This window comes from Myxocyprinus asiaticus, chromosome 26 (assembly GCF_019703515.2).
Source record: "Myxocyprinus asiaticus isolate MX2 ecotype Aquarium Trade chromosome 26, UBuf_Myxa_2, whole genome shotgun sequence".
Classification (NCBI taxonomy): Eukaryota; Metazoa; Chordata; class Actinopteri; order Cypriniformes; family Catostomidae; genus Myxocyprinus; species Myxocyprinus asiaticus.
In genome coordinates, this window is record NC_059369.1 from 42874368 (window position 1) to 42886461 (window position 12094).

General features: G+C 36.8%; 1 protein-coding gene across 1 annotated transcript; it reads left to right on the forward strand.

Annotated features, from left to right (window-relative positions):
* The first annotated feature begins 291 nt into the window (after positions 1-291).
* LOC127416665 (dnaJ homolog subfamily A member 2-like) lies at positions 292-12090 on the forward strand. The gene is made up of 9 exons (XM_051656133.1): positions 292-435; positions 5902-5961; positions 6039-6268; positions 8531-8611; positions 8721-8854; positions 8973-9169; positions 9539-9683; positions 9780-9907; positions 11012-12090. Exons 1-9 carry the CDS (start codon positions 358-360, stop codon positions 11198-11200), a joined length of 1242 nt encoding a protein of 413 aa, XP_051512093.1. The 5' UTR covers positions 292-357; the 3' UTR covers positions 11201-12090.
* Positions 12091-12094: the final 4 nt, after the last annotated feature.

Sequence of the window (12094 nt, forward strand, 5' to 3'; positions counted from 1 at the left end):
ATGGTTGCTGTCTAGATTTGATCAAAAATGACTTTTTCAAATAGTGATGGTGCTGTTTTTTACATCAGTAATGTCCTGACTATACTTTGTGATCAGCCGAATGCCACTTTGGTGAATTAAAGTAACAATTTCCTTCCGAAACAGCAAAATCTGTACATTATTCCAAACTTTTGGCCGCCAGTGTATATATACACACACTATTTCATGATTGTTTTTCACACTGTGCGGCTCAGGAGCTCGAGCGCGCGCACTTTTCACAGACACGCGCTGGAGTGACGCGGCGGCGCGCACGTGACGTCACGCAGCCGGCTTTTCTCCCCGCTCCTCTTTGCGCAGCTGCTGCACTGGTCTGCAGACATGGCGAACGTCGCAGACACCAAACTGTACGACATCCTCGGAGTGTCTCCCTCAGCCACCGAAAACGAGCTCAAAAAGGTAGAAAACAGCCGCTCGCGCACATCGCATCACACCATAACGGAATCAACGATACGCGTGACGCTGCGTGTTTTCCAGGTCGCGTGCTGCTGTGATCCTCCAGTGTGGCCTTTGTTTTGGTTTTGGGGAGAAATTGGAAAGAACCGAGGTTAAATATGTCCTTTTCATGCTATTTTTTTTTTTTTTTTTTTTTTTTGTTAAATATAGCTTTAAGTGTCCTCTGTTTGAATGCATTGGCTGTTGAGAGCATCTGTCAGGTGCTGCAGACAGCTGAATCTGAAGGTGCTTCTTGCTGTTCAAGAGCATCACGGTGGATGAGAACGCAAGGAGATGCTTAACTTACCAGCTGCTTTGCTGAATTTGAGCTTGTATCTGATATGCAATGAGTTAGAGAGGGTTAATTGATCCCCTGTAATGTCAAAATCCCATTTGAAGCTATTCTAGAGACCAGTGTTGGGTGTAACGCATTACTAAGTAATTAATTACTGTAATTAAATTACTTTTTCATTGAAAATAAAGTAAGGGATTACTCTTAATTTTTCAGTCATTTAATTACAGTTACTTCTGATGCCATTGTGTTAAATACTGTGTAGACTCTAGAACAATTCTCTATAAAACAATGGTGAATTTAAAATTCCAAATTAACGCCGCCCCTTTAAATTCTTTGGCCAGCTCATGAATAATTGATTTGATTTTATAGGATTTATTTGAAAGAATTAAAAGAACAGTTTCATGTCTATCCTTGTATTTGTCATCTGGTCGAGGTTGATCAGGGTTTTAGAAAGTAATTAGTAATAAGTAATGCAATTACTTTTCAGACAGTGTAATTAGTACAGTTATCTAATTACACTGTAGAAGATGTAATTAGTAGTTAGTAATTAATTACTTTTTTAGAGTAACCCAACACTGCTAGAGACGCACAATCTCTTCAAATTATAAGGTGAATAGGTACTGATGCCTAAATGATCAGTCTTCACATTGGTTTTGGGTTTCTTTTTGTTGTTACTCGATTGTGCACAAAGATTTTCAGAAAACTCAACCAAGACTATATTTAATGCACCGTTTTTATGAGAGGTTGACCGAGATTGGATTTTGCCAATACAGATAACTAAGGTGGTTGGAAAGGATTAAAAAGGATGTTAGAGAAGGATGTAGTCTCTCAATTAAGATAAATTGAAAAACTACATGGAATATTCATACTTCAAAAAAATAATTGATCAAACTGCAGGACTATTTAAAGAGAATATTCTGGATTCAGTACAAGTTAAGCGCAATCAACAGCATTTGTGGCATAAAATTGATTACCACAAAAATAATTGTTACATTAAATATCGCAGTTACAAAAAGGCACTTTTATTGGAATTGAAAGAGGCCAGTCCATAAACACTAAAATACACATCGTTTCTAAAGTATAGGGACAGGATATGAACATTATATATGTTAATATGATTTTAGTGTGATAAAATCGCTTATTAACTTTATCTATGTAAGGTTATAACTTCGTTGTCATTGCAACGAAATCCTATAATCCCGGTATTCGATTTAACTTTACACAGATGAGGTTAATACGTGATTTTATCACACTAAAATCACGTAAGCACATATAAAGTTTACACCTTGTGGCTATACTTTTTAAAACGTTGTGTATTTTAATGTTTATGGACTGATCCCGTTCACTTCCATTGTAAGTGCCTCACTCTTTCCGTTTTTTTAACGAGGGGCGAGTCTGAATTTTTCTTGGCGGTAATAAATATTATGCCAGAAATGCTGTTGATGAAGCTTAACTTTAACATTGAACCTGGAATATTCCTTTAAGTGAACTGCAAAAAAGCTAAAAGGTGTGGTGAAAAAACATCATAAATACACGCATATATTTTAACCTAAAATCTTGATGTTCCATGTTATTTTTCAACGACACAGAAATTCGATTTTTAAGAAAATGTGAGTGGTGCATGCCTGTGCAAAACTTGTTGCCATAGTGCCTGGACGTTGTCAGGGGTTGCCAGAGCATTGCTATTTGGTTGCTGTTTAAACCCCCTAACCCTACAGTGAAAAATTATTTTGTGGAAATATAGTAAATATAGAAGAAAAGATGAAGTACTTTATACATGGAATAAGTTAGTTTATGCATAAACGTGAAAATATTAAGTAAATTCTACATTTGTATCAATTAATGCTCTAGCTTATAATTAAATATTATTTATGATTGTTTGTTATTTTTTACAATGCATCATCATGTATCAATCCTTGCCAGATTAATTCGGAAATTTGAGTAACTTTCACTGGTAACTTTTTGAAGCTGGTGTTCCCAGCATGCATTGGGCTTGAATAATTAATAGGCTAAGCTTGCATGGTTTTACTGTGTGCAAGTTGATTCACACCATTTTTTTCTTGATTTTATGTTTGCTAACTTCTTGTTTTGTGAAGTCTGAAGTTCGTTTTCTACTCAAAATGACCCGTTCGTGTTTTGTGCACCAAGTGTTCAGGTGTGCGTGCACAGCTCTGAATCTTGTTTCGATCGCCATTAAAGCAAGTTGATGTTGTCTAATATATTACATAGCATGCATTAAGCCTCCCTGTGGAAGGCTTCCGTGTGTCATGTGGTACGTGACTTAAGTACGTTAAAAAAAGCATTGAAATGCTTGTACGTTTTTAAAAGCATGGCTTAATTCAGTGCTAATGGCTTGAATGAAGTGAGTAAAATTTACTTGAAAAAGAGCGTTACTTAAGAATTTCTAATTAAAGCCAGTGAGCCACCAAGAATTGTGTGTAGCCTTTACTTGAAAATATGGTTAGATTATAGCAATTTCTGCATGGAAATTGTCTCCTAGGTTTTTTCAAGTAAACCCCACTCAAAAAAATGTGGTAACACTTTCTATGAAGCCCATATTTATAATGCATTGTAAATGCATTATACTGCATTCACAGTGTCTCATAACACACCTTATAATAAGTTATAACTACTCAAAAATAATAAGTACAGTTAAATACATTATAAGACTTCCCCTATTCATAGTTATACTTTAGTGTATAACATTATAACACAAGCAACATCTAATTTTAAAGCAGCAGATGTTAATAATCTTACTCGTATAAGTGCTGTATAGTGTAAACAGTCAAAAGGCTTTATGATGTGATCATATTATAAGTGGTCTTTGTCTGCTTTAAGTTACAAAAGCAATATCTTCTTATAAACAGCCATAACATAAACTTGTAACATACAATACATTACAAGTCAAACTTTTATATAATGGAAGTTATTTATAAAATAAATCTCCAAATAAGATGCACAAACATGAAAGTTTATTGAATAGAGTTCAATATAGAATCAGTTTGTTTACATGTGTGATCAACATTACATATTTAGAGTTTCTGATATATTTTAATCTTGAAACTTTACAAGCGTTTTGCGTAATATCTCAAAATTTACATTGAATGTGTGTTATTTTGTATTTTGTGCATGTGTAATGTATATAACTTCCAGCAAGACTTGTAATGTCTTATAACCACTTAGAAATATCTGATGGATGTTTATAAGAAGACATTGCTTTGTCACTTAAATCATACCTATTATATATATTACAAATACAGTTGTGGCCAAAAATATTGACACCCTTGGTAAATATGAGTAAAGAAGGCTGTGAAAAAGAATTGCACTGTTTATCCTTTTGAACTTTCATCTAAAAATCTGTCCTTTAAAAGTAAAACATTAGAAACAGGGGAAATATCTCATTATTAAATAATTTTCTCCAAAACGCATTGGCAATAATTATTGGCATCCTTTTATTCAATACTTTTTGCAACCTCCCTTTGCCAAGATAACAGCTCTGAGTCTTCTCCTATAATACCTAATGAGGTTGGAGAACACATGGCAAGTGATCTGAGATCATTTCTCCATACAGAATCTCTACAGATCCTTCAAATTCAGAGGTCCATGTTGGTGGACTCTCCTCTTCAGTTCACCACACAGGTGTTCTATGGGGTTCAGGTCAGGGGACTGGGATGGCCATGGCAGAACCTTGATTTTGTGGTCAGTGAACCATTTTTGTGTTGATTTTGATGTTCGTTTTGGATCATTGTCCTGCTGGAAGATTCAACCCATTGTAAGCTTTCTGGCAGAGGCAGTCAGGTTTTGATTTTTGATCTGTTGGTATCTGATAGAGTCCATGATGCCATGTATCCGAACAAGATGTCCAGGAACTCTGGCAGAAAAACAGCCCCACATTTAACCATGGGCATCGGGAACTTCTTCATCTCTGTGTGTGCCAAACCCATCTCTGGTATTTGCTGCCAGCAAGCTCTTTTTTTGTTTCATTTGACCATATAACCCGGTTGCATTTGAAGTTCCAGTAGTGTCTGGCAAACTGAAGACGCTTGAGTTTGTCGTTGGATGAGAGCAGAGGCTTTTTTCCTTGAAACCCTCCCAAACAACTTGTGGTGATGTAGGTGATGTCTGATATATTTTTTCGAGAATTTCTGACCCCAAGGCCCATCTAATTTCTGCAATACTCCAGCTGTGATCCTTGGAGATTCTTTGGCCACTTGAACCATCCCCCTCACTGTGTGTGGAGACAATATAGACGTCCTTTTCCAGGCCGATTTTTAAGATCTCCAGTTGATTGGAACTTGTTAATTATTGCCCTGATGGTGGAAATTGGTGTTTTCAATGCTTTGGCTATTTTCTTATAGCCACTTCCCATTTTGAGAAGCTCAACAACCTTTTGCCGCACATCAGAACTATATTCTTTAGTCTAACCCACTGTGATTGATTGATGATTAAGGGAATTTGGTCTGTGTGTTACCTCATATTTATACCCCTGTGAAACAGGAAGTCATGGCTGAACAATTGCATGTTCCTAGTCACCCAGGTGCACTAAAAAAGGTCATATATGAATGGGAATATACTTCAGAAATATTTTACTCATAAGAATTTCTAGGGGTGCCAATAATTGTGGCCAACGTGTTTTGGATAAAAACATATATTTAATAATGAGATGTTTCCCCTATTTCAATTATTTTACTTCAATTAAAATTTGGATTTTTGTGAATTTTTTGAATGAAAGATCAAAAGGATAAACAATGCAATTTTTTTTCACAGTCTTCTTTGCTCATATTTACCAAGGGTGCCAATATTTTTGGCCACCACTCTGTGTGTGTATATATATACGCATTATAACTTCTACAGATAAAATTGAATGTTGCTTGTGTTATAATGCATTATACTCTAAGGTATAACTATGAATAGGCAAGTATTATAATGTATTATTATTGTGGATACAATTATTTATGTGAAGTTCTAACATAAGGTGTATTATGAGATATTACTAATGCATTATTATGCCTTTACAATGCATTATAAATATGGGATTCATAGAAAGTGTAACCCACATTTTTTCCCAGTGTGTATAAAAGCAATGGTAATAGTGTCACCACTAATTAGTGACGTTTTTGTGATTGTATTTCCAGGCATACCGGAAATTAGCAAAAGAGTACCACCCAGATAAAAACCCCAATGCAGGTGACAAGGTGAGCTCTCATTTTAATGGAAATGTGAGTCGTGAAAGCCATTAATGAAGTTATATATAGAATATTTGTTGCATTAGTTTAAGGAGATCAGCTTTGCATATGAGGTTCTGACTAACCCAGAGAAGAAGGAACTGTACGACCGGTATGGGGAACAGGGCTTGCGTGAGGGAGGTGGTGGTGGAGCTGGAATGGAGGACATCTTCTCTCACATCTTTGGTGGAGGTCTGTTCAGCTTCATGGGCGGCCAGAGCAGCAGGAGCCGAAACGGCGGTCGGCGGAGAGGAGAAGACATGATACATCCACTCAAGTGAGTCAATAGAACCTTTGTTTTTACCTGCACTAAGAATCAAGTTAAAGAGGGGTGGTGGTGTGGCTTTATGGTTCAAGAGCTGGGCTGGTAACCCAAGAGTTGTCGGTTCAAATCTGGCAAAACCAACAGTATGTGCTTTTGATGCCAACCAATATAATCAGCATTGTGAATATCACGTTGATTTTAATGTCCTTTGGTCATGAAGTAACTTAGAAACTTATAAAAAGTAGTCCGCACTAACAAGAGAATTAACACAAATATTTTAATGCCATCTCTGATTTGATTGGTAAAATTGCAAATAGAGCTGAAAAGTTTGATTCCTTTCCTTGAAGCCATTCTCTTGAACAGTCTGTTTCAGACTAGTGTTTCAAAATACTGATTTAATCATTTCTTTGCATCATCTCTTATCAAGTCCCTTTATGGCACTTTACATGCATTAAAATATTGTAGTAAAAAATATGTGTAGGTAAATGTTTCTGGGGTTTTTTTGCTTCTTTTTCTCTCTCCTTTTCTCCCCAATTTGGAATGCCCAATTCCCAATGCGCTCTAAGTCCTCGCGGTGGCGTAGTGACTCGCCTCAGGGTGGCGGAGGACGAATCTCAGTTGCCTCCGCGTCTGAGACCGTCAATCCGCGCATCTTATCACGTGGCTTGTCGAGCGCGTTACCGCAGAGACATAGCGCATGTGGAGGCTTCACACTATTCTCGGTGGCATCCACGCACAACCCACCACGCGCCCCACCGAGAGCGAGAACCGCATTATAGTGACCACGAGGAGGTTACCCCATGTGACACTTCCCTCCCTAGCAACCAGGCCAATTTGGTTGCTTAGGAGACCTGGCTTTTGCTTTTGTTATATTAGTGCGTATGTGGGTGTTTTTTCAACTTTGGGCACTTTTATCACTGTGAATTTCTAGAAAGTAAAGTCTCGTTAAAACATGATTTTTCACACTCTCGTTAGTTTATTATTATTATTATTATTATTATTATTATTATTTGTCTACCGACAGTTTCCAACAGTACATGAATCACAGGAGATTTGTCATTTTTTCTGAAAGTCATAAAAGTTCCCATCACGGTGTAATTGTTTTAGCACATTTCAAATTCTGTATAGTGATTAATTGAATTCTGTGCTAGAAACGATGCTGATGGAAATGTAATTTTAACGCTAAGGCTAATTTCATAGATAACATTTTATGTATCGAAAATACAATTAAATAATATTTAAAAATGTGTTGTTTTTTTTTTTGTGCAAAATTACTGCCTGAAAGTGATGCCCAATAAAAATATTCTGAATTTAAAGTGATATTTACCTTGATTTTTCTTGGTTATCTTCAAAGTACACTTACTTATGAGAGAACTTTTATTAGGAGTAAAATTGTTTGGTGTGGTGGAAATGACACCACAACTGTGGGACAGTTGTAGTTTAAAAAAAATAAAAATAATTATGGGCATTATTTTTACACAATAAATATTGAAATGGTTTATTTCACTATTTGTTTAGATTATGAAACTGTTATTTTAAACATGTAATAATTAGCATTTTTATAATGGATTTTCAAAGTTTAATATAGAAAGTCTGGGTCGGCGACAAGACTGAAACAGTACACAGAAAAGCCTTTGAAAAGTACAAGAAATAAATGATGAAGGCCTGGTAAAAAGTTTCCAAGTTAGTTTAAATGTGAAGTTCATATAACAAAAATATATTTTTTTTAAATTTGTTTCTTTTGAGGAAAATCAACCCTGAGACACGAAAGTTCCCGAAGCTGAAAGAACACCCAAACATAAAGTGATCAAGTATTGTTTTACTTTGTGTTCACTTTCGTAAAAATAATGTGGGAAAACATGCTTTAATTATTTTTAACTACATCTTTAAACATTTTGAGTCTTCTTGGCAGTGATGTCTGTTTGGTTGAAATTATGGTTTGTCTGTCTGACTGCTCAATTTCCAGCCTATTACAAGACTACTTTTCCAAATAAATAAATAAATGGACATGAAACATTGATTTAAGTTGAAATAATTTTATTAGCTTACTTGCTGATCGCACAGTGATCCAAGATCTAGTAAAGATGGCTCGCAATACCCGGATGAGCGGTCTGATATGTGGATGTGCAGTTGTTTCTCAGAAATATCAGACCACTAGATGGCGCCATTGACCAATCAGAATAGAGTATTCTAGAGAGCTATGTAATAACAAGAGATATAACTTGGGTATAAGGTTGATGTAACTTCTGAAATGTTCTTTTTATTCCTGTCAAGAGTGTCTTTGGAAGATCTGTACAACGGAAAAACAACTAAACTACAACTCAGCAAGAATGTACTCTGCAGTGCCTGCAGTGGGTGAGTGTGTTTTGTTTGTTAGACAAGTTTTCTGGACCGACTTCAAGGTTAAAATCAAGATATTACACTTGTGGTAGAATTTACCACAATTCCTTTCTCTTTTTCTTAGTCAAGGGGGTAAAACAGGGGCTGTGCAGAAATGTGCCACGTGTAGGGGCCGCGGCATGCGGATCATGATCAGACAGCTGGCCCCTGGTATGGTACAGCAGATGCAGTCTGTGTGTACCGACTGCAATGGAGAGGGTGAGAATTCAGTACTGCATTTGTTTGTTTTAATACAGTATAGTGAACATAATGTGGGGTGGTCCAGGCTGAGATATGTGCAAGAATTCAACGTTTCAATGTTTGTTTGTGTTTGTAGGGGAGGTGATCAATGAGAAAGATCGCTGTAAAGAGTGTGAGGGCCGTAAGGTGAGTAAGGAGGTGAAGGTTTTGGAGGTGCACGTGGATAAAGGAATGAAACATGGACAGAAGATCACATTCACTGGAGAGGCAGACCAGTCGCCCAACACAGAGCCTGGAGACATTATACTGGTGCTGCAGGAGAAAGAGCATGAGGTAACACAGACACCATATGCATGGTCAATGGTAGTCTAGCATACCCATGAACCATCTGATGCATATTGCAAAAATGGCAGTAGCTTGATTGGAAACCTTACTTCTGGAAGTCAGGTGGGTGTACAGTCCTTTTTGTAATCTGAAGGGGTCATTCTGTCTCAACTAGAGGCACCCGTGGACATTTTAAATGTTGTCCAGACGCCCCCTTTAGTGGTCTTAAGTGGTTCAGAATAAGCTTCAATGTGGACCAGACTTTATGCTGATAGTCATAAGTCTGACTATACAAGACTGGGTTGATTATAAACAAAGTGAGGTAAGCGAATCCCATCATCAAGCATCATCTGTGTTATCCTTGTGTCTTGTGCGCAGGAGTTCCGTCGCGATGGCAATGACCTGCACATGTCTCACAGGATTGGCCTGGTGGAGGCACTCTGTGGTTTTCAGTTCATGCTCACGCACCTCGACGGACGACATCTCGTCATCAAATATCCCCCAGGCAAAGTCATAGAGCCAGGTGAGTGAAACTGGTTTTCGTCAGTGGCTGCTTGTGTCCTTTTCAGTGCAAGTGGATGTTTAATTTCATGATAATACTCTTGTGTTGCGTTGTCAGGTTGTACAAAGGTTGTCCGAGGGGAAGGAATGCCTCAGTACAGAAACCCATTCGAGAAAGGAGATCTGTACATCAAATTTGACATCCAGTTTCCTGAGAACGGCTGGATCAGCACAGAGAAACTAACGGTGCGTTTTCGAAACACCAAACATGTGTAACAGTTCTGTTTCAAAACAATTGCTTCCAGTATACTGCGACGTTAGTCAGTATATACCACTTGCGTGGTGCATGTTACGTTCTGTCAGCAACAGAATAAAAAACATACGCGCATCCTTCACTTACTTGCTAATAATGGAGCAGTTCCCTATATTAACATTACATTAACTGCATAAACCGAATCATAAAGAATAAAGTTATGCACTTCTTTTGGGATTTTGTTTTTTAGATCTAATTTACATACACATTTCTCAATTTCACCATTTGCATATGCAAATTTATGTAGCTGCACTACATTAAAACCTGCACTTCTATTAGTTGAAACATGAAAAAAAAACAAATATATATATATATATATATATATATATATATATATATATATATATATATATATATATATATATATATATATATATATATATAAAAATATCAGAATGTGTCATGTACTGGGGCCAGATTTCTGCCATATGGTGAAAAGAGAAAAAATTACATGACTTGAAAATCATGTTATGACAGTAATAGCCAGTAGATGGCAGCAGTGTTCTATGCAGCCTCCTACTGTGTAGTAATTCTAAATTTTATCGCAAGTTATGAATAAATAAATAAATTGCTCTGCGTTATAGTGTAACCAGTTTACTTTTGTGTGTGTGTGTGTGTGTGTGTTGGGGGGGTTATATTTTACATTCTGCATGTTTTATAATCTCACCCCTTCATTTCTTTGTGTATTTGTTCTGCATTGTGGCTTTTTTAGTCTTTTCCATTCATTTCTCATGGTCTTATCGAATCAAGTCTAAATTTTTTTGTGTTCAGATGGCAAGTGGAGGAAAAGTCACCAAGTCAAATTTTTTATTACATCAGAAAAAGTGAATTCGGTCAAAAATGACAGAAATAAGTATAGGAATTTGAAGAAAATGTCTTACAATTTGCAACTCCAGTGCTAAATTAATTTTGCAATATTCTAATAAGCATAAACATAGTGCACAGGAATATTTGGTGAAATAGTCTATTTTCAGTTAGATTGAACTTTTTACTAATAATGTGTATAATTAAGCGTGTATGTGTCTATATTTACGTAGGAGTTAGAGGATCTGTTGCCATCGCGTACAGAGGTTCCTGTCATCTCGGCTGATGCAGAGGAAGTTGACCTGCAGGACTTTGACCTCAGTCAGGGGTCATCTAGCGGTCAGCGGCGTGAAGCGTACAACGACAGCTCCGACGAGGAGGGGGGTCCACATGGACCGGGAGTGCAGTGCGCCCACCAATAATCCAGAAGGTGTTTTTGGAAACGTTAAAATTCCCTTTTGTCGGACAGATTCAAACACCCCCAAACCGTTCATCACATAGTATAGTGGACCGAACACACACACACACACACACACACACACACACACACACACACACACACTCTCAAGAGTAAGACTGTGTCTTAAACAATGCGTACAGACATGCACACACATACACTAAAATTTGCATGGATTATTTACATTTAGGCTATACACTCAAACACATGTACTCATACACTGTTTTAAAAGAATAAACAAACATAACTAGAAGCAAAGCAAAATAATTTATTCATTACTTTCATTTCCATTGTAGAATTTCACAGTATATACCCTCTGAATATATTAAACAGACTTTGTGATTTAAGTTCAAATTACTGCACACACATTTGTTAAAGAGAGACTGAGGCAGCATTTACTGGAGTTCAATAAAAATGTTCAAATGTGTTTCATTATATACTCACCAGATGTTCAGGAATTGTGCATCATTTTGCATTATCACTTTGGAAGTCCATAGTGCTGGTTTAATAACATACACATGGGTTCACAGTGGCTATCCGCAAAGAGATATACAACACGCTCTCTATTGAGAATAAAAAGATGCAACCAAAATCTAACAGTGTTTTATTGCGCTCACTGTATACAATAAAGCTAAATGAGTCATGCATTTCCTTTATTGTTTGCCAAAGAATCTCTACAGTGTTCTTGAAATATCAACAGCCAATGTGTGCATGCATTGTAAGCACTAATATAGACCTGTAAGGGCCGCTGTTTATCAGTGGCAACTATGAAAGTGTTTGAACCGTGAACACAAGTTGCTCTCATTCAAACACAGTTACTTCCGTGATTAAACATCAATAAAACTGATGAATGTTTGGA